General features: G+C 49.0%; 9 protein-coding genes across 10 annotated transcripts; 4 read left to right on the top strand and 5 right to left on the bottom strand.

Moving 5' to 3' along the window:
* Positions 1–397: 397 nt before the first annotated feature.
* Positions 398–2,477, top strand: FOIG_16472 (uncharacterized protein; the record flags this gene model as incomplete). Its single annotated transcript, XM_031217932.1, has 2 exons — positions 398–421; positions 477–2,477. The coding sequence occupies 2 exons, from the start codon at positions 398–400 to the stop codon at positions 2,475–2,477; spliced, it is 2,025 nt and encodes a 674-aa protein (XP_031052353.1).
* Positions 2,478–2,548: 71 nt separating this feature from the next.
* On the bottom strand, positions 2,549–4,510 carry FOIG_16473 (uncharacterized protein; the record flags this gene model as incomplete). The annotated part of the gene is made up of 6 exons (XM_031217933.1): positions 2,549–3,042; positions 3,103–3,286; positions 3,336–3,808; positions 3,893–3,933; positions 3,987–4,050; positions 4,108–4,510. The coding sequence occupies 6 exons, from the start codon at positions 4,508–4,510 to the stop codon at positions 2,549–2,551; spliced, it is 1,659 nt and encodes a 552-aa protein (XP_031052354.1).
* A 386-nt stretch (positions 4,511–4,896) lies between these two features.
* FOIG_16474 (uncharacterized protein) lies at positions 4,897–7,755 on the bottom strand. The gene has a single exon (XM_031217934.1). It carries the CDS (start codon positions 7,686–7,688, stop codon positions 5,034–5,036), a length of 2,655 nt encoding a protein of 884 aa, XP_031052355.1. The 5' UTR covers positions 7,689–7,755; the 3' UTR covers positions 4,897–5,033.
* A 154-nt stretch (positions 7,756–7,909) lies between these two features.
* FOIG_16475 (uncharacterized protein) lies at positions 7,910–10,108 on the top strand. 2 transcript variants are annotated; one of them, XM_031217935.1, is made up of 3 exons: positions 7,910–8,444; positions 8,514–8,896; positions 8,958–10,108. In XM_031217935.1, exons 1-3 carry the CDS (start codon positions 8,085–8,087, stop codon positions 9,793–9,795), a joined length of 1,581 nt encoding a protein of 526 aa, XP_031052356.1. In that variant the 5' UTR covers positions 7,910–8,084; the 3' UTR covers positions 9,796–10,108. The 2 variants fall into 2 exon arrangements, with proteins under 2 accessions (XP_031052356.1, XP_031052357.1); XM_031217936.1 differs by having other exon boundaries at positions 7,910–8,896.
* A 28-nt stretch (positions 10,109–10,136) lies between these two features.
* On the bottom strand, positions 10,137–11,877 carry FOIG_16476 (uncharacterized protein; the record flags this gene model as incomplete). The annotated part of the gene is made up of 4 exons (XM_031217937.1): positions 10,137–10,145; positions 10,330–10,702; positions 10,771–11,604; positions 11,663–11,877. The coding sequence occupies 4 exons, from the start codon at positions 11,875–11,877 to the stop codon at positions 10,137–10,139; spliced, it is 1,431 nt and encodes a 476-aa protein (XP_031052358.1).
* Positions 11,878–12,094: 217 nt separating this feature from the next.
* On the top strand, positions 12,095–14,065 carry FOIG_16477 (uncharacterized protein). The gene is made up of 2 exons (XM_031217938.1): positions 12,095–12,463; positions 12,526–14,065. The coding sequence occupies exons 1-2, from the start codon at positions 12,243–12,245 to the stop codon at positions 13,874–13,876; spliced, it is 1,572 nt and encodes a 523-aa protein (XP_031052359.1). The 5' UTR covers positions 12,095–12,242; the 3' UTR covers positions 13,877–14,065.
* Positions 14,066–14,748: 683 nt separating this feature from the next.
* Positions 14,749–17,480, top strand: FOIG_16478 (uncharacterized protein). The gene has a single exon (XM_031217939.1). The coding sequence runs from the start codon at positions 14,900–14,902 to the stop codon at positions 17,414–17,416; it is 2,517 nt and encodes an 838-aa protein (XP_031052360.1). The 5' UTR covers positions 14,749–14,899; the 3' UTR covers positions 17,417–17,480.
* FOIG_16479 (uncharacterized protein) lies at positions 17,430–18,926 on the bottom strand. Its single transcript, XM_031217940.1, has one exon. It carries the CDS (start codon positions 18,880–18,882, stop codon positions 17,494–17,496), a length of 1,389 nt encoding a protein of 462 aa, XP_031052361.1. The 5' UTR covers positions 18,883–18,926; the 3' UTR covers positions 17,430–17,493.
* A 437-nt stretch (positions 18,927–19,363) lies between these two features.
* On the bottom strand, positions 19,364–21,541 carry FOIG_16480 (uncharacterized protein; the record flags this gene model as incomplete). Its single annotated transcript, XM_031217941.1, has 3 exons — positions 19,364–20,860; positions 20,917–21,222; positions 21,275–21,541. The coding sequence occupies 3 exons, from the start codon at positions 21,539–21,541 to the stop codon at positions 19,364–19,366; spliced, it is 2,070 nt and encodes a 689-aa protein (XP_031052362.1).
* Between the last annotated feature and the right edge of the window lie 287 nt (positions 21,542–21,828).

Genomic DNA, 21,828 nt, shown 5'->3' on the forward strand with positions numbered 1-21,828 from the left:
GCTCATTCTTTCCATGTTACTATCAACGATAAGACAGTTATGGGCAGCGTGTAACCGTGTCAGCGAATCAAAAGTGCGCGATAAGAGCTTATCAGACTTTCCAGTTAGATAAACTGTCTTATCCTGATAAATGAAATCAAAAGCTGATAAATAATTCATCAGCTGCTAATTAATATAACAATTGGCTTCAATCTCAATTCAATCACATTGTTTAACAGCTGCATATTATAATTAACAGTTGTAATTCCCGCGCACTGCAACATGGCTAGGTACCCCAAGACATGTTACTTTAATACTTAAATCGTCTTTTCTCATCAATGACTTTACTGTAAGCCTGTAATTTCCATTCTTCTGCATCACCTAGAGACAGCCCCGAAAGAATCCAATCCTTCCCAACATGGCAATCGACGACCAGAGTACTGTAAGCCGTATTGCCATCATATGTCAAAAGGGTTACACAAATACTGACTCTGCAGACACTCTCCATCGTAGAGGCTTCAATCGCATCCCTTGCATCTGCACTTTCTCAAGGACATATCAACAGCGTTGAGCTGACCACCAAGCACTTGCTGAGAATCGCCAAATATGATCGCCGAACCACTCAGCTCAATGCTATCCCAGTAATCAATCAAGATGTGTTTGTTGCCGCTCAAGCATCGGATCACCGTCGCTCCATGGGCAAGACACTGGGCTTGCTGGATGGAATTCCTTGCACGATCAAAGATTCTTACAAAATCCGAGGTATGACGGTAGCTGCTGGGTCTCCCGCTTTCAAGGACCTCATCGCAAATGAAGATGCGTTCACTGTTGGGAAGCTGAGAGACGCTGGCGCTGTGTTCTTGGGTCGTACCAACATGCCCCCAATGGCTGCAGGTGGTATGCAGCGAGGCGTTTATGGTCGTGCTGAGTCGCCCTACAATGAAGCCTATCTCACGGCTGCTTTCGCTTCTGGATCATCCAATGGATCCGCCACAGCGACCGCAGCAAGCTTTGGTGTCTTTGGTATGGGAGAGGAAACCATCTCATCTGGCCGTTCACCTGCTTCCAATAATGGTTTGGTGGCATACACTCCCTCCAGGGGACTCATATCAATCAGAGGCAACTGGCCTCTTTTCCCCACCTGCGACACTGTAGTTCCTCATACAAGAACTATGGAAGACATGTTTGCGCTTTTGGATGTCGTTGTTGCAACAGACGACAAGACAAGCTGCGACTTTTGGCGTGAGCAGCCTTTTGTTAAGCTCCCAGACGTCGATACTGTGCGACCAAAGACGTTTTTTGATCTCTCTGACCCCAATGCTCTCAAGGGCAAAAGGATCGGTGTTCCAAAGATGTACATTGGTGGCGCGGACTCTGACCCGGATGCACGAAAGGTTCATACCCGCGACAGTGTTATCGACCTTTGGAAACAAGCCAGGACCATACTTGAAGGCCTAGGCGCCACAGTTGTTGAGACTGACTTTCCACTCGTCACTGAATTCGAGAAACCTCTCACTGGTGAGTGCAAAACGGAAACACCTCCTCATCGCAATGAGATTGATATGTGCCAATTGATGGCCTATTCTTGGGACGACTTCCTGGCAGCAAATCGAGACTCCAAAGTGGCATCGTCTCTTGCACAAGTCGAATCATCCACTATATTCCCCCATCCTCCTGGATGCCTACCAGATAGATACGATGCCAACGATCCTCTTGTTCGACATACGGCTGTCGTTGCACATATCGCCAACGGCCGTATCCCGACTTACAATATCCCAAACCTTGCAACGGCACTTCAAAACCTTGAATTGAAGCGCAAGTCAGCATTTGAAGATTGGCTTGATGCTTTGGAGTTGGACATGGTTGTATGGCCCTGTAATGCCGATGTGGGCAAAGCTGACGCAGATGTCGATGAAGAGTCTGCAAAGCATGCATGGCTCAATGGTGTTCTGTATTCGAATGGAAACTGCGCAATTCGCCAGTTTGGTATACCGACAGTCAGCGTGCCAATGGGAGTCATGGCTGATACGAGAATGCCTGTCAGTCTCACTTTTGCATCCAAGGCCTATGATGACAACAACTTGTTTCGATATGCCTATGCCTTTGAAAAGGGCAGCTTACTTCGTCAGCAGCCGTCGAGAACCCCTCAGCTGGCAACAGACTCTATTATATGCGGGCACGGGAGTAGCAATATCGAATCGACACCACCTCAGCTCACTATGGATGCCACAGCGTCAATTATAGATGGAGAAAGGCAATTGGCAATTTTCGGTACAGTTGATGAGGACGAATTGTGCGAGTTGCATGTTTATGTTGATGGGGAGGAGTTGGAAGACGTCAAGGTTACCAATGGGAAATGGGAGGTACATGTGAAGATGAAGGAAGCACAGAGGTCTCGACCAGAAGAAATAAGCGTCCCTGATTTCAGTAAGTCAATGGTCTTGGCTTTAGTCAAAGGGAAGAAAGGAAGGTCTACTGCTAGCATGATATTTATTTAGTCACAGCGTAACTATCACACATTCTCTTATATCCATCTATTGACTGGCCTTCCTCCATCATCGTCATGTATCTAAATAACATCAAGATCTAGTTGCTTGTTTCCCAAAGTTACTAATGTCGGGAAACTAAGAGCTTCAATCGCTGCAGGCGCCTTCTCCCCTAGTGAGCGAAACACCTCATCCAATGCTTCCCACTTCTCATAGCGACGCTGGCCGCCTTCGTCATATGCAGAAACCTCCAAGTCCTTCACTCGTGACCGCACGACCCAGCCCTCCCGGGAATCTGCCACTGCCACTGCCTCATCTACCCATGTATACTGAGGCCAAGGCTCTTCTCTATAGGCAAAGGCCGCCCATCGTCGCGCAAAACCGATGCAGACATCGCGCTGTCTCTGGAGAGGTAAGCGCTCCATGAACGTCATGAATTGGTAGACGAGTTCGATGAAATGGTGGCCAAGGACGTTAGAGAAGAAGGAACCGGGGAATGGATTACGCAGTGAAAGAATACAACGATATTGTTTCTTACCACTCTGCCATAGCTCTTTTGATAGGATGTGGCAAGGTACTGTTTGCGTCTCATGTTAGTTTTGCTGAAACTGATGGGCTGAATGGGAGATCATCTTACAGGAGAACATGACATCACCACAGAATGTGCATAACCTGGTCCAGAACAGGTTCTGGTCCATGGTTCTGGATATTTCATATATCTCTAATACTCTCTTGGCATTCTCTGCTCCAAGCGCATTTTCCACGTGTTGGTAAAAGACCTCAGATCGCACACCAAAGAGGTTGTGTGCAAACAGATAGCCCTATGCTCTGTCAGAATTGTAATATATAGAAGACACTCAATGTACTGACTTCAAAGACTGTATCGCCCGTAATGATAGCATCTATCCAAGAGCAATTGGATACTATCTGAGCATGATTGAGGTAATTGGGAATGATTGGAAAGAAGCTTTTGTCGGCCAGTGGTGAAAAGGCTGCCTTGTTGATAGACGAGGCTGCCTCGACAATCTTGGCAGTTGGCACAGCTCTGAGCTTCTCGAGGCGCTGAGGATCATCCAGACTGATCCCACAGAAACTAAGGAGTGCCTGATATTCTTCTTCCTTGTTTGCAAGGGGCTTGGGACTGATTGCAGATGCAGTTCCGGATTGCAGAATAGCTCGATCGAAGAGGGGGACGTTGGAGCTCAGGTGGAAGGCGAGTGAGGAACTGCCAGCGCTTTCGCCGAATGCGGTGATCCTGTTGATGTCACCGCCAAAGCCCGAAATGAACTTCTGGACCCATTGGAAGGCCAGACGTTGGTCGTATAATGCAAAGTTGCAGGGGTCTTCGTTGAGTGTTGCGGCTTCGTGGACGAGGTCCTAGAGATTGTCAGAGTGGGCTCCTGTATGTGTCACATATAGGCCGCTACTTGCCTGGCACGCCAGGAATCCCAGGAAATGAAGTCGGTAGCTTGACCCGGTTAGTAATCAGTCATCATGCAGGTGAAGCAGGAATTTGTTTACTGGATGCTCACTACGATGATGGGTCTCGAGTCCTCGCATGCTTGTGTCACCATTCTTGTTGTATCTGTAAAATTGTTATTAAGTCGACACGCCTTTCTGGACGGGACAGGAGTTGAGTTACCATTAGGGCCACCATAATGCGCGCCAACTGTAAAGCCTCCACCATGGACGTATACCATGACCGGTACTTTTTGGGTACTCCCAGACTTCAAAACCGACACTGGTGCTGTGATGGTCAGGTTGAGGCAGGAAAACTCATCGTATTCTCGTTTTTTGTCCCCTGGGATTGGACCGCCAAATGGCTCCATGCCCTGTTCGGTTTGAGGACAAGCATGGCCGTATTCCGTGAACGTGCGCTGTTTCGGTGGTAGCTCGCTGATCAATGTGGCGTGTCGGAAACGTGCAGCAACATGACCGTATGGAATGCTACGAAACTGAACAACATGCTCGTTTCGCTTTTTTCCAATAATTGGACCTAGTTGAGGGTGCTCAAACTCCTGAGGATGGAAGCCATTAATGATCATCGTGTCAAAGCTGTTGATTAATAATAGACTATTGATTGCTTGCGTCTCAACATATTCAGGCAACATCTACTCTTTTAAATATCCAACAGCCACAGACGGAGTTCGGAGACCTAAAGTGCGGGCAATGCAGCTCCACTCTGGTCGATCCATGTCCATCGGGGGCGCTAGGGGCTCCTTTTTACCTTGTCTACAATAGTTCCCCACCATCGGGCTACCATGCTTACCGGGGTGAGCGATACCAAGATACGAGCTTGGTGACTCCCCAAATGTTGTGTGAGCAACGGGACGGAAGGTCCGGGGAAATGGTTGTGTGACGATAAGCAAGATAAACTCAAAACGACCAGGATCTTGTTCAATAATCCTCTACACTGTAGTCTTTTCAGAGACTGGAACGTAATTAAACCTTAGCATTAAACTTAATAGACGGGGAGAGACACTAAGGGGACGAGACAAAACTAACATGTACGAGTAAAACAACATATTTACATTAAATCCTAGTTCCCCTCATCTCCATTCTCTGCACCTATGGTTCATCATCATCATGCGGAACAAATGGAGCATAGATAGGCAGCGGCGGCCATTCAGGCCGAGTGTAGGCACGAGAGAAGACATGTCTTCCAGACCCCACGGATTCCGGCTCTCCACCAGGCAGTGTGACTTCTGCCTCTGTATTTCCAGGAATTGTGGCCGACAGATGTATCTCATCGCCTCTCAGTTCCCAACTTATGTCTACCTCACCATAGGGGCTGAGGAATCGAGCATGACAAGACGTGATTGTTGCTCCTGGCACTGGAGAGATCCTTATTCTCTTCCAACCAGGCTCCAGTGGCTGTATACCGGCAATCGTGGTGTGCATCCAGTTTGCTACAGCTCCCAATGCATAGTGATTGAAGCTTGTCATGTTATATGAGTTTAGTGTCCCGTCTGGAAGCATACTATCCCATCTTTCCCAGATGGTTGTAGAGCCCATAGTGACCGGGTAGAGCCAAGATGGCGGCTTTCTGTGCATGAGCATTCTATAAAAGAGTTGGTGTTGGTTGATCTTGTTGAGCGCATGTCCGAGAATAGGCGTCCCTGCGAAGCCTGTAGCGATCTTGAAACGCGCGTTGCGTCTAATCAGATGGACAAGACGCGCTGCTGCTGTATCTTGCTGCCTGGAAGTGGGAAAGAGCGAGAAGTGAATGGCTAGTGCTAAGGCTGTCTGGGTGTCTGACACGACTCTTCCTTCGTCAGTGATGTAAATCTGAGCAAAACGCACACGCAAGTCGGCTGCTTGTTTTGTCCACAGCTCACGTTCTCTCTCAAGACCCAAGATGCCAGATATCTGGGCTATGATATCTGTCATGTGGATGAGAAAAGCATTCGAAACTAGAATCTCGTCTGTCGGTCCATTGCCCGGGTCATCAGCGGGTGCACCAGGCTCAAGCCAGTCACCAAGTTGAGAGTGATTAGGATCCCACAGAAGGCCATCTTGGTCTCGCTTGACACCCTTTGTTAACCACTCATTCATGTTATCATAGAGATCTGCAAGAAACGCTGTGTCGCCGGAGGACTGGTAAAGATCCCATGGTACACTGATGAGTGCATCTCCCCAGATAGCAGATGGGATATTTGGACGCCCTTTCCAGATATTGGGAGAGAAAAGCGGCGAGATACCCTTGCCATCTTCGGTCTGCTCAAAAGCCAGGCCTCGAAGCCAAGTTTTGAGGATGCCTCCAGTATCATAGAGATAGGCTGCAGTGGGAGCGAACGCTTGTAGATCCCCGGTCCATCCAAGACGCTCATCTCTTTGAGGACAGTCTGTGGGAACCGAGATGAAATTTCCCCTCATGGACCAAACTACATTCTCATGTAGCTTATTCAACATCTCATCTGAACACTCAAACCATCCAGTTCGGGGCATATCTGTGTGGATGACGACGGCACGGAAGTTGTTCAGGTCGACTTGATCAAAGTCGTAGCCTGTGATCTGCACGTAGCGAAATCCGTGAAACGTGAAACGAGGCTCATACACCAGAGGCTCACCCGACAAGATGACTGTGTCGGTACACTTGGCGTCTCGAAGTGGCGCAGTGGCACACTCACCATTTTCCAAGACCTCAGCATGTATGAGACGAACAGTATGACCCTTTGGCCCAGTAAGATCACATCGTACCCAGCCAACCAGATTCTGCCCAAAGTCAAGGATGGTGCTTCCTTGGGGGCTCTGCAATTTCTTTTGTGCGTGGAGGGTTTGTATTCGCCGGACTGGTGGGCTATCAGATGGTACTTGCAAGGTCGAGAGATTGACTTGACCAAGGCGAACGCTCTGCCAGCCCTTGTCCAAGAATGACGGCTCGTTCCATCCAGGGCATTCCAACCTAGAATCGTATAGTTCACCATCGTAGATCTCGGCTTGAAGTAAGGGGCCGTGGCTCCATCTCCAACTTCTGTCTGTTCTGACAACCTCTGTGCTTCCATTGTTGTATGTGATCAGAATTTGAGCAAACAAGCCGACTGAAGAGCCCCAGATATTCCTCTCACCACCTGCAAAGCCCAACCTGCCGCAATACCAACCCTCGGCAACCTCCGCGGCGATGACATTCTCTCCTTTCTTTAGCTGTATTAGGAGATCGAAAGTCTGGTACGGCAGTTGATGGTCATAAGACGTCCACCCAGGCGCAAGCACGTGGTCTCCGATCCTGGTCCCGTTGATGAAGCTCTCGTAGAGACCGTGTGCGGTGATGTATAAACGAGCCTGTTGTGGCGCTTCCTTGAGGTGAAAGTCCTTTCTGAATCTCACTGGTTGAACTGGCTTGGACAAGTCCCGATTGATTGAGGGTTGAATCAAGGTACAGTGCCAGTCGGTGGTTTCGAGTAATCCAACCTCGATCTGCAGGGGAGCTGACCATGACGTCCACAACGAATCCTCGGACTGGGCCCGAACTTTGAGTGTTACAAGCTCTCGCGATTCTAGTCGTCGGGATGGCCATGGTACATAAAGTGACTGTGAGGATGCGACCGAGAACGTTTCGGTCTTTCTGGGTTGACCACGATGTAGAGAGACCTCATATGCCCGTTGAGACCACTTTTCTTCCAGGCCTTCAAATGACCAAGAGATGCGAGGCTTCTCCTCGTTGATGACTGCGAATTCCCAGTAATGCTCAACACGTAAGTTAATGACCTTCATGTGAGCCATTATGTCTATGGTCGTTGTACTTCCTGATCTGATAGCGGTTGTGCGTCACTTGGCTTTGAGGGGCAGAATTAACTTTTATGGTCTAGGGTAGTGATGACGAACTTGGCGGGGATATGCCCCAACCGACGTTTTGCCATTCGCTGGTAAATACCCCGAGCAATGATCATGGCAAACTCCAAAATACCTCTAGTACTAGTTAGGTTAAGTAAAAACACTTGCGAGGTTGGGCGGGTCTGGTTCGTGGTTATTAAACATGAGCCCCTCAGCTGACCACAGCAGCTACCCGCTCACAAATTGAGACGGGTAATCTTCTCCCAAGGATCAGCCAATGTAACCAAGACTTGCTTACCAACTCAAACGCTATCATCCCGCTGCCGATTAGGTTCCAGGCCATCCATGACTTCTCCACCCACTCGGTCATGGTGGTCCTCATCGGTTGAATCTACACTAACATGGCCGAGCGTTCGCCCCTACCACCTCTTGAAGGCGCCTCTGACCTCGGTTATTGACATGAACGACGACTTTGAGGCTGTAAGGCTGAATGCGGATCCTCACTATGCTTCGGTTCGTCTGCCAGTTCATCTCCCCCCTCCCAATGGGGCGCTTGATGATCGAGCCGAAATGACGCAGCTTATCGAACGATTCGTCAAGTACATTCACGCTAAGCAGCCCCTGGTCGACCTCGGGGTTCTCTACAGTCAGATCTCCGTGGTAGAGGAGGAAGGGCTTGGCTGGGATGCACCTACATGTCTGCTGGTAGCTACTGCAATCCCCAAGTGCCTTAATAGTTGTGAGACGTTCAATTTTAGCTGACTATCAAAATAGTTAATGGCTTGTGCCCTAGGGAGTATCTGCACGCCATATGACCACAGCAAGTTAGAGGAGTACTCAGAGGCGTCAATAGATCCGGAACAGTACCTGCGCAGCCGCGAGTACTTCGATGCCGGCCTCAAAAGACTTGGTTTCATTATGGGCCATGCGAGCATTGTCGGTGCACAGTGTTTCTTCCTGACTGCTGGGTACTACGTAACGACATTCAAACCGCTCGCCTCATGGAGATGCTTGAACAACGCGAGTATCATGTGCAAAGATGTATTGACCAAGAGCCTAGGCGGGTCAGCCATGATTCAGGCGGCTTTGGGGAACACGAAGAAGAAGCCTGATAATGCACATCGTAAACTCTTCTGGAGTTGCCTCAAGACAGAGAGGTTTGAGCCCATTCTTGAATGGCCCCCCACCGAGCCTCCCATGCTGATGATCGCTTGATAGAGAAGTCGCCTCTGAACTGGGGCTTGAAATTGCAAACGCTCAGCTGATTCAGTATGAGAACATGTCATCCCTTCTACCGGACCTAGAGCCTTCATGGTCATCCCCTTCTGGCATGGGTGGCAGTTCTGATTCATCGGCCGTACAGCACGAGCAGAGCTGGATGTACTACTTGACAGACATCTCGCTTCGGAAGCTAGAGATCCGAATCGAATCATTTTTCGCCACTCAACAGGCAGAGCAACACCAACCAGTCAACGTGGACCGCGAGTCATTCTACCGAGACATTCTCAACACCCTGTCAGATTTAGATAACCAGATCATGGTACATTTCGTTAATCTTCCGGATTCTATCACCATTGAGACGGACGAGTCCGGCCATTCCCCCGACGACCTGCGAGAATATTTGAGGCTCCGATTGATTATCATTCGCCACACACTGAGCAGGCCTGCCCTCCACTTCATTCTTCATCGAGACCTCGACGGACTATCCATGTCGCTACAAGCCCAGGCCAACGAGCTTGCAAATAGAGCTCTCCGGATCGATAGATACCTTGTAACCCATGGACTTACTACACATCGCCACCCCGGGACCTGGCTCGGTATTCGTTACTGTGCATGTGCGGCTTTAGAGATCATAGCCACAGCAAAGAGTGGTATACCGGGTCTAGACTGTCTTCCAGTCTGGGAGCCCGGCATGCAGAAGTTGAAGATTGCACTTGCGTATTGGGGTGCTGAGAGTGCGGATGCCAGGATGTATCTTGAGTGGATTGTGCGCTTGGAATCACCACCGCTAGAAACTGGTTGTGAGACTGGTGTTTCAGCCATGGATGCTGATTGAAGGCGCGGAGAAATCTAATCATTCCATGTCAAATTGGCTGAGCAAATGTCCGCACTTCCATGTATTGGTCCCTTCGTCGTGTGATAGTAGCATGCTCGTGTGACCAGCAACCAAGTAACGCCAGTCTGCAGGCAGCTTCAGTGAGTGGCAATGGGCAAAATCCATCTCCCCACAGGCTGCTTTTGTTTTGGCGTAGTATACTGCAAGGAGTGTCAGGCAACCTACGTACGAAAAACGGTACGAGAACTCTGCTTCAGGATTGTGGCAGGTTGGATTGCTGGATGCGGCACTACGGCTCGACAGAGACTCTCTACCTTGCCACTCCTTGAGACGTGAGTTCATTACCTCAGCTGTCAGCGAGAGACACTCATCCGCAAGGCTTGCTATCTCTTTCAAGATGCGTTGGGGTGACTGGACAGGTGGAGGATTGGCGTCGGAATCCAATTTCTGTAGGAGGGGAGGCGAAAGGTGCAGGTTCAAGTACAAATAAACGCGCAGTAAGCGCACCGTGAGCTCTTTTTTCTGCATCCTTACATCTTCAAAGATCGTCTCACCGAATGAATGACTAAGTGCAGTCGAGCTTGAAGCTTCCCCGCAGATGATGCTCCTTGGGTCTGTGAGTTGGTTGAGACGCCATCGCAAATCTTTTGCTTGGCCATGCAACGAATACAGGTCAAGCCAGCTGGAGAATGTTGATATGGAAGCCAGGAGTTTGTTGATGTCTTTTCGAATTGGGTGCAACTGCTGTGGATTGTTTGTGAGCTTGAAAGACAAGCCTCCAGCCAAGTCTTCCGCGTGAAGACTGATCGCAGCAGGAAGATTGGGGCTTTCGTTTAGTGAAAAGGTTTCGTTGGTAGGTTCCTTTCGGCCGTTGTATGGGGAAAGCTCCAACTCAAAATTCAAACGTCTGTAACAGATAGGTCAGTATCATGACTGTGCATCATGATGCAGTGGATAACGGAATTGGAGACCTACTCGAGCAGGTCGGCACAGAGGACATGAATGAATCGTGCCAGATGCCTCTCAATATCCGGCAAGCTTGGAAATACCATATCCCTCATACTCTCAATAGCACGATAAAACATTTTGCGAGCCCTTCGTGGCGCGAAGTTCAGCAGATGCCAGAACCCAGCTAGGCACAGACATTGGGCGGCGAGCAGACCTGCAGGCTCGTCAAGGGCCCAGCCGAGTCTCCGCTTTGCCATAGTCCAATACTGATACGCAGGCCGGCGCGAGTTAGGCATACATGAGCCTGAGACAGCAGATGCTGGACTCATTGAGGCGGCTTGAGGCGTCAAGGCATCGTGAGCGGAGCAGTCACATAGGGACGCGATAGCACAAGCCAGAAAGACGAGACATGTTTCAGCACTCCAATCTCCGTCGCTCTCTGCTACATTGCGGACGCAGCGAGTAAGCCAAGGTCTGCTGATAATGGGATACCGAGCCAGGAATTGAGTCTCGAAGCGTTGCTGCAGAGCTCGGAGTCCGGCAGAAGACGTATCGGCAGTAGCCTTGGAGTTAGTGGACCTGTCAGGTTCATACGGGTCCGTGGTGTTGGTCGGGGATTGGGCTGATCTCGGAAGCTGATTCCGCAAAACATCCCACTGTAAAATGTTCTCGGCGCTCGACATCGGCGCGAAGCATCCCTGGCCTCTATGGGCACGAGGCCAAGTACCGTGTTCGTTATCCGGCAGCGTAACCGAGGTATGGTTGAGCGGGCGATCAGCATTGAGTCTGATTGATGCACCGAGAATTTCATCCCTGGCCCTTGATATAGCACCAAGTATCTGATTGCCCCAATCATCCAATCTAGATGACAAGGAATTGTTAGCTAGTTTTCGGTAAAGCCAAGAGGAGGTCCACCCACGGGCTCGTCTGACTGTTCTGGCCTCGGATGCAAGATTGGCGACGGCGCTGGCACCACGAGCAGGTGGGAAAGCCGACGCAGCGAGTCTTCCTGAGTCTGCAAGCCTCACACGCAAGTCCCGTACGGGAACTACTACCAGGCGGTGGGAGCTCATCACCTGACGAGACCATGCTATTGGTTGACTTGGTACGCTTTGAGGCTCGTTCTTCTTCCATTGTCAAGTACCGCTCGGCGGAAAATGTAGCGAAACTAGTTTGGATGATGTAGAGAAAAAGAAGGGGGGTAGTGGAATTATCGGGGACGAGCCCCGACATTTATGGGCAGTCCTAATTCCTTCTGGGCTAGACCAACCCCGGACCCCAGACCCCGCAACCAGGGGCTTTGATTGCGCCTAGCGGAAAGTCAAACCCCGCATTCTGTAACAATAACAACTGATTTTCCAATTGACTTGGCGCAGAGACGGTTTGTAACCCAATTTCTACATACAACTTCCGAATAATATAAATCACCATGAAATTACTTGGTTTTTCCAGTCACTCCAGATCCAATAGCCGAGCACCCATCACCAACAACTAACACAATGGAGCACGGCACCAAGCCCAGCGTCGAGATGGTAGAGAGCAAGAAGGGGGACGTCTCCTTGGCCGTCAACCAGCACGATGCCACCTCCCTCACTTTGCTACAGTCCCTCAAACAGAACTACAAGTCTGTTATCTTCAGCATCCTCATGGCAACAGGCCCCATGGCCTTTGGCTTCGATATTATCATTGTTGGTGTCGTCACAGCCTTCCCGGCCTTTCTGTAAGTTCCACCAATACGATGCATCCTAGTGGCAGTAGAATTATTCTAATTCACCAAAACAGGCAGAGATTCGGCGAGCTTCAAGATGGAATGCCTATTCTGCCATCTATCTGGCTGTCTCTGTGGAATGCTTCGATGCAGATTGGTTTTATGATTGGTTCCGTCATTGTCGGCTGGGTCGCTGATCGATTCGGCCGAAAGATTTCTATGATGACCGGATCTATCATCACCGCGGCCGGTATTGCGGTGGTATATACATGCGACTTGAGCGACTCCATGGGCCATCGCCGCGGTACATTCCTGGCCGGCAAGATTGTTATTGGCATGGGCCTGAGCATGATGGCTACCACCTGCATGACATACAACTCTGAAATCGTCCCTGTCAAGCTACGAGGTTTTGCCCTGTCTTTGTTCCAGTTTCAGCTCGTCTTTGGCCAGCTGATCGCCGCCGTCGTTGCTGGTAGCCAGATTCCTGACGGCTTTCAAAGAATGTCCTATCGCATCTGCTTCGCTACCCAGTGGGCCCTCGCTGGCACGGCCTTCATCTCGGCCCTGATTGTCCCCGAGTCCCCGGCATGGCTCCTTCGAAAGAATGACGAGGCCGGCGCCCGCAAGTCTTTTGGCTGGCTATACACGCCTTTCCAGGTCGAGGCTGCCATGGTCGCCCTCCAGTCAACCCTCGAGCACGAGAGACAAGAGCAAGCTGACACAGCCGACGTCACCTGGTCAGAATGTTTCAAGGGCCCGAACTTTCGCCGGATGCGCATCATCATCTTCGCCAGCATTGTTCAGCAGTTCCATGGTACCACCTTTGTCGCCAACGGTACCTACTTCATGATTATCGCCGGCCTCTCCCCAGAGAAGTCTATCATGGTCCTTGAGATCGCCTCTGGTCTGTCCCTAGCTGCTATTATGATTTCCTGGTTCCTCGTCGACTATCTAGGCCGCAGACGTACCATAATGGGCTGCACAGCACTCCTGGCAGCAACCTGGCTCTCTGTTGGTATCGCTGGCTTTTTCTCAACTCAAGCTGCACTGTGGTATATGGGCGTTATGATCAACCTCGTGATGGTCTTTTTTAACATTGGTTCCGGACCAGTCATTCCCATCATTGCTTCTGAAACGTCTTCTGTCCGACTCCGTGCCAAGGCCAACGCCGTCGGTTTCATCTGCAACAGTTTCATGTCCTGGGTTTTCAACTTTTGTGTCCCTTACATCTTTAACTCGGACGAGGGAAATCTAGGTGGCAAGACTGGTCTTATTTTTGCTGCTCTGTCTGTCATTGCCTGGGTGGTCTTCTGGTTCGATCTGCCTGAGATGAAGAACCGCACCTACCTGGAGCTGGATGAGATGTTTGAGAACAAGGTCAAGACTCGCCAATTCCGCAAATATCAGTGCCAGGGTTCTATTTAAGAAAGCTATTCCGAATTGCGAGTTGAACCCATGAGGGCTAGCCTTTATCCTATTAAGAGGAGTGCTGTTCCTTGGAGCATGACGTAATCTGTAGCTCTAGTTTTCCTATAACTAATTAGTTGTTATCTTAATATGACTATATATACTATAAAACAGTATCTTATTTAATATTTCTCTCTATATATAAATAACTAGACTTTAGCATTCGCTATAATATTAAAAAAAGAAGTATTTATCAAATATTATATACCTCTTCTTAATACTTCTTCCTTACTGCATCTTGCATTACGCTTAATATTTAGCTTAGCATCTTACTTATTTTTCCAATAACTCTTTAAGCACTATATGCCATAAACATGGGATAGTCTACCAAAACGATTTCAGGCTTATCACTATAAGTATCTGGTGAAATTTACATACTATCTCGGGTTTAGAGCGGAAGACTTAGACATGGGTAAGATGATAGCACGATACTGCAAGCTGCAGATCAAACTATCACTTTAGTAAGATGAAGGTAGATGAGGTAATGTGCCTGGGTACTCACTGCCGCTAATAGTTGGGGTGGGAAACTCTATAGCATGGTTTTTGTTCCCCAGTTGTCGTGTTCGGAGCCAAGAGATAATGAGGGGGACCTGGGTCCACAGAAGTGTGGGGGAATCGGGGCTGTTCCCCGATTGTTAATCGTCCCTCGGTTTTGTTCATGAATGATTTCTCCCAGAGTTCTACCGACATGCCAACTCATATGACTTGTCTTTGACTCAGATCTCAAGATACTAACTCATTCCGGGCCGGGTATCCCGACCTCGGTCTGATCCGTCATCTTGTGATCAGACCCTTCGGTACATCTTGATACGAAATACATCAAGCCTAGACTTTACTGGTGGAGACTTCGGTAACTTGATCAAGTTTCTATGTGAATAGAGTTATTTATTAGGTGGGAGTTTCTACGCCCTTATCAATGCCCTCTGCTTGTGTACAAATTGCTATTCTTGAGTTTTGGCCACGTCCGAAGCCATCCCCAGTATGACTGTCGATTTTGAGACCTCGTGGATTTGGCACCCACATTGGAACGAGAAGCCAGAATCGTCCTCTGCGGGTGAATTTGTCTATTTCCGCAAGTCCATCGACTTACATGATATTCCTCACGGCCCTGTCAAAATTGCTATTACAGCCGATACCAGATACAAGCTCTACATCAACAAGTGGGTCGTTCATACTGGTCCTGTTAAAGGAGATGATCAGACATGGTTCTACGACGTCCTAGACATTCAACCATATCTCGTCGCTGGCCGTAACAATATTATTGTTCATGTTCTTCGGTTCTATCATGGATCACAGAATGCCTCGAGCTTTCCCAGGACCCCATTTCCAGGGTTACACATTAGGCACGACTCAACTGAAGGCGACCTGGAGCAGCGAGCATTGGACATTCAGACGGATGAGACATGGGAGACGGCTCTTGATACCTGCAGAGCTCTCCCCGTCAGTGGGAATTTTGATTTCTTCCTCCATATCTTTGAAAGGGTTGACCAGCGGGAATCCCATGCGCTTACTTGGGTTGCGGCAGAGCCATATCGGTTCATGGTCAATTGGGGTCTCTCTATACCATGGAATCTGCATCCTCGGATGATTCCATTCCCTCGGCTAGAGCAACTTCATCCTATAGCGATCTATAATATTAGAAGTACACAGCCCCGGGAGACCTGGGAACGTCTTCTTGACCCGACCCTGCAGCATGAGACAGGCATTGTCCTGACCAAAGGCACTGTACATCATGTCGAACTCGAGATGCCTTACCACATAACAGCCTATGTCGACTTCCGTTTCGCCAGGCCGTCAACTGGTGGTAGCAAGCTGGAAATCACTTGGTCTGAAGGTTATGAGGAGCAGCCTACTAGGCTACCTTTTGAGCGAAAGAAAGGAGACAGATCCGACACTTCAAAGTCCATTGTAGGGCCGAAAGACCAGTATATCTTCGGGGGAACCCAGTTGGATCAAGGTTTGGTTGACTATGGCATTGCAGAAGCCAATGATGAAACTTTCAGTCCTTTTCACTTCCGAACATTTCGATACCTTGCCATGGATATTGAAGTTGCTCAAGATTCGGACCTGGTTCTTAATGGGATACACATTGTTAAAACAAACTACCCTCTGAGAGTGTTGGCCACATTCCCTACAGTCGAGATTGAGAATGAAAGCCCATCATGGTTCCACAACCTCTGGGAGGTGAGCTTACGCACATTGGAGAACTGTATGCACGACTGCTATGAGGACTGCCCATTTTACGAGCAACTTCAGTACGCCATGGACACGAGAAGCTCTGCACTCTTCACCTATATGATCTCCCGAGATGATCGACTCGCACGCCAAGCAATCTTACAATTCTACAACTCTTTTCAGCCCAAAGTAGGTTTGACAGCAAGCCGTGCTCCTTGCCACCATCTGCAGATTATTTCCCATTTCTCTCTTTTCTGGGTATGTATGGTAACAGACCATTACGAGCAGTTTGGTGATAGGGAATTTGCAGCTAGCTTCCTACCCATCGTTGATGCCATTCTATACACCTTCAGCAGTCGCCTTGACCGAGAAACTGGCCTCCTTCGCGTTTCTCAATTGGCTGGCGACTGGGAATTTGTTGACTGGAGTGATTCATATAAGCCATTCGGAGTCCCACCCGCCGCAAAGGATACTGGTTACCTGACCTACACGAATCAGTTGTTCGCATATACTCTACAGAGGCTCAGTTCGCTCGAATCGTGTCTGGGCAAGTCATCACGCGCAGATGAACACAAACACCAGGCTGAGTTGATCGTACAAGCCGTCAGAAACCACTGCTTCGACGGTACCCATTTCACGGATGGTCTCGCTACATTGGCAAACCCCACCCATTATAGCGAACATTGTCAAATTTGGGCAGTTCTCTGTGGCGCGGTAACTGGCAAAGACGCCTTTGACCTTTTGGATCGCTCTCTTGCTCTGCAAGCCAAAGTGGAAGGAGAGCGTGCGCACAAGTTCACACAGGTATCTATAGCAATGGCGTTCTATAGTCTGAGGGCTTTATCCTTCGTTGGCGATGAGGCATACGAAACCCAATTCTTCAGTTTCTGGGCACCCTGGCGAAAGCAGCTTGAACTCCACATGACAACTTGGGTGGAAGACTACATCACGCAAAGATCGGATTGTCACGCATGGGGCAGCCTTCCTCTATACGAGTATACCGCCGAGGTTGCGGGGTTCAAGCTCGCCATGATCAACGGCGAGAGGGTGCTTATCTTCAAACCGCGAGTGGGCCTCTTTAAGGCTTTCGAGGCTAAAGTTCCAGTGAGTGGTACCTGGCAACAGCCAATACTGGCTCGCGTTTCCTGGCAGAAGGACCAGAATAATGAGGTCTTTCTGACTTTGTCATGGGAGAGTGAGGGTGAAGAGAAGCAGGAAGGAAAGCAGCTCCCTGTCCATATAATCCTACCTACTAGGCAGGAAGAAGTTCTGGAAACATTGAGCAACAAGCAATGGAAGTTGAGTTTAGGTAGTAAGCAGTGACTCAAGTAGCAGACTGGCATGAAATTTGTTTTATTATTGCATAACATCCTGTTAGCATTCCCGAACTACATGTCCGCCTATTTACTGGACTCCTCTGCTATGTGTGCTCCCTTGTCTTCCTTGACTACTTCAGTAAAGCTTGGGGGTGCGTCATCTTCATCCGGGGGCTGGATCCACGACTCGTTTCTTTGCAATTGAGATGGACCTGCTGCACCGTCAGATGCAGCTTCAGTTTCGGCCCTTCGCTCGTCACTTGGCATCAAGATCTTTAAGGCCACTGTCCCCAACGCGCTGAAGCGCTCTCCTGCTATTTCACCTATGACCTTCCAAGTCAGCCTGTGCGAATGACGAATGTTGTATGTGGTAAAAGTCGGGTTAAATTGCATATAGCCACCGCCTGGCCGATGCGGAAAACCAGGCCGTAATTGTCCGAGACGCAAATCAATTATGTCTCCAATATCGAGTGAGGGCCATTCATCTGTACAGGGGATATAGATGTCGTCCTTGATTCTGCTTATCGCACTCTCAACACACAGGTCAATCTCCTCGCGTTTTTCCTTTGTATGGTGATACAGAGTTCCTTCGCAGATGACCTCGGTGCTGCTGACAATTCGAATGGAAATTGATGATAATTTGACCTTCTGTGGGATTTCTTTGATTATTTCGCTTGTCCCATTCAAATCTGGAACGACACGTAATTTGAACGGTATCGGAGTAGGGTTGTCGAGTTGTATGACGGTTGGCACATCAACAAGGAGATTGTAGACGAATTCAGGTACACTTGAAGTGCTGAAAGACTGCTTCATCTTCTGGGAAAATGATAACTTGACATCTTCCATACCTGGGACAAGACGATAGCTCGACATGGTCTGACGGCTCCGTGAACCTTTAAGCGCAAAGTCCGCTATGGGAGGGTCAGGGCTGAGGTTGATGACATTGAACGGAAGGACAGCTTCAGTCATATTAACATGACCTTGCCCGGTGACCCTCAGGGTAGCTTTCACAAAGTACTCGATAAAACCCTCAGTGTTTCCAAGGGAGCGAAGTGTATAGGTCGATGGTAGAATGTGATCTGTTGCGCCCAGCGGTAAAAAACTCTCGTCTTGGCCCCCGCCCTGCAAGTATCTCGGATCAACATGCTTTGGCAGCGTTATTGCAAACGGCCATGTCTGCTCATCGCCGCCGCTTTCAATATGGAGCGGGCCTTGAAAGATCTTTTGGGAGCAAGCAGACTCGGAGATGAGATTGAAACGGCCTCGGTAAGTAGATGTGTTATTTGCGCGATGGATAACTATCTTCGATTTGGTTCGCCCTGATAGGGAGATAGTAACTGATGAGTCTGGACTCACGACAGGACTCTTTCGATAAACATAGCCAATAATTGTGTCACCAGGGGAATATGAATGTAGGTCTCCTTCAAGGCGGATGCCCAGTGCTGGGGACATTGAGGGACCAGTCTGAGGCATTTTGTTGGATATCACAATGACAGCGAGGAGGTGAGATGATGATGGCTGATCCTGCATTTTATTCTTGCGAGAGAGTGTTCTCAGCCTAGTGGGGCGCAGTTGGCTGCGCCATTGCCTGGATTTGGTACTGACCAAGGCTAAGCACCGTATGTCCTCCAATGAGAGATGATGACAGGGCTTGCTAGTACAGATCATAACCGGAAGGGGCTTAGAGCAAGCTTCTATCACACGGGATATGGATAAATCGTCTGCATAAGGCGCATAACTTATGCTAGCACATTGATAAGATATGGAAACGAGCTACCCTACTCTAACGCGAAAACAAGTCTACATGTTTCCGAATGAGAATCAATGTTCGCAGAAATTCCACTCCATCCTCTCGAATCTCGATTCCTCCTCTGCTTTGAATGATGTCCGCTCCTTCATTAGATCCAAGCGCAGCTTCTTGGCTTCTTCCAGGTCAATTGGCCAGTCCATACAATCAACCACCTTTTTCAATTAACTCAGGTGGCATTATGCCACATCCGGATTCCAACCCTGAATGAGTTGTCCACCAGTGCTTCTGCTGCGGCGGTACGTTGGAAGCACTGACGATGGGGATCGCTGGGTCGACAAGGAACAACGCGAGAATCTTTCTATGACCGGGTTTGGTAGGATCGGCGAGTCTGAATTGCGAAACATGATGTTGCAAGACATTGGGAAAGAATAGTGCCCTGCCAGCTTTGGTAAGAACAGAACCAATATCCTGGAAGATGCTCCCTCCCAGAGTAATATCAAAAGTTCGCTCAATTGGATCATGCCTGTATTGCTCATAGGAGATCTCGGCAGCCAAGTCTTCCTTATCAGCGCAGGTCCGGAAGTCCAAAGTGCAATCAGTAATATTCTCGCTGTCGTAGTAGTAAAGAGCCGTGCTGACAATATGCTCGTTTAGCAGGCCTTCTGTATGCCACGAACCACCATTGTAGACGGGCTTCTCAGGCGTCAGGTGAATATTAGCAAGCTTGACAATAACCTGAATTTGACTGCTACTGTTGAAGAACCCATTCGCTTTCACATCTGAAGGTTGAATCCTCATATGGTCCTTTGCGCTTGGGTCGGCGTCGGGGAGCTTGGCAGAATGCGTTGATGCAAACCAAGCGTCATCCAGGTTTCTGCGTTCCGGATTCGTCTTATAATCCTCTGCCTTCTCTGCACCCAGTTCGTAATAATCTGGCTCACAATCATCTTCCTCACCATCTGCCAGCATTTCTTCCCATGAGTCGACGTCATATCTAGGCTCTTCACCCTCACCAATAGGACGTCTCCATGGAGTGCAGCCATAGCCGTCCTCAATGTCACAGAGATCAGGGCAGGGGCACTCATCATATTCAGCCTCAGTGGTTGTGAGGCGCTGCACAGAAAAGGTGTTTTCCCAGTCGTAGATGATGTCCCAAGCTGGTAGTGACTTTTCGATGAACTTTTCAATGATGGGATAGAGATGGGCATGTTCTTGTGGATGGAGATTGTTAATGTAACTCGCAATCTTGGCTTTGCCTGTCTCAGGGTCAAGGTCAACATCGCATGGCAACCACTGGAACTTGTTTGACAGCACCACGACCTCGTCCTCACAGAAGCCGCCTTCTCCGATGATGTGCGTTGTCTGCTCGGACCCCGGTGCGCGCGGTACGACGCCGGTACCACAGGAAGCAAGGGCATTATCGACTTCAATGACTCTGTCATTGAGGACCCTGGAGCGACCATAGATCAATGGCCACAGCGAAGGATGCACAAGATCCAGGACTTGCTCTTTGGAGTTGGGATGCCAGTCTTTCAACTCTGAGGGGACGTCTTCCAATGGCTTCACGCCCTCCTGGAGAGCTTTGGCCAGGTCAGGTGTCAGTAAACTGTCCGATTTGATAACTGTGGTTGTATAGTCGTAAACAGGCATTAAACCGGCCTTCTCGTATAGTTCTGCTTTGTTTCGCAGCTCACTGATGCACTGTTTAAGCATTAGTATTATAGCATCAAGAACACCAGGGTTCAGCTTTGACTAACTGCATCGGCCATAGCGGAGGTAAAGTCAGCGTGCTTCCGATAAGAAGTCCAGTCCATTTCCAACGCCTCTTTCTTCCACTTGCTGGAGATAGCTTCGTCTTTAACTTTACGCCACCACTCCGGCTTATCAGAGAGCTCATTGATAAGCTTAAGCATGCAACTCTCGCGGATAAGTAAGGTGGCAGCTCGCCAGCCATTCTCGTAATTATCCTCCATGAACAGCAAAGGGAAACGGTCCTTTTGGTCAGGCATGTGGCCAAGAGGTAAGCCGAGGCCTGGCTTTCGTATGATAAAGTCGACCTTGTCCTATGACTCTTGATTAAACTGATAGACTCTGAGATAAAATGACAGTTCTCACCTCGATATTGCCCTCATTACTGTAGAGGTATTTGGCCCGCTTTATCATTAGAACTAGCTCGGAGTAAGAGAAGGTGTTGTAATAGAGATCGTTCCCTCTTGTGATCCAGGACTTTGCCTCGAGTACTCCTGGATTCTTAGATCCTACCCAGGCATTGAATGAGTCCAATTGTGATTGACTGAGCTTAGACACCGCCTTGCTCCCAGTTAGGAGCTCTTCTTCGGCAGTGGTAAGTGGTGCCGACTTTGGATCCCAGGTGTGAGTCATTATGGGTTTATAATAATGTCTTCTAAGGAATAGATCTAACAAGAAAGTTTAGGTTCTTGAGCAGGGTATTTATGTTCAATCGAGGTCTTAGTACCTGGGCCTCAAAATAGGTAGATGCAAGAGTAAGGAGATAAGATGATCTTCGGTGAGTGCCTTTCTCGGTATAACCCCCCTGGGCCCATAGGCCTAGTCCTCTTGAGTGAAAAACTGTAGTGGTCAGTGGGTGCCAGTAAAGAAAACCCTAGGCAGCTGAGCGTTTAGCGTTGAGTTTAATTGCTTAGCCAGTA

Source organism: Fusarium odoratissimum (assembly GCF_000260195.1).
Source record: "Fusarium odoratissimum NRRL 54006 unplaced genomic scaffold supercont1.84, whole genome shotgun sequence".
In the NCBI taxonomy this organism is placed as follows: domain Eukaryota; kingdom Fungi; phylum Ascomycota; class Sordariomycetes; order Hypocreales; family Nectriaceae; genus Fusarium; species Fusarium odoratissimum.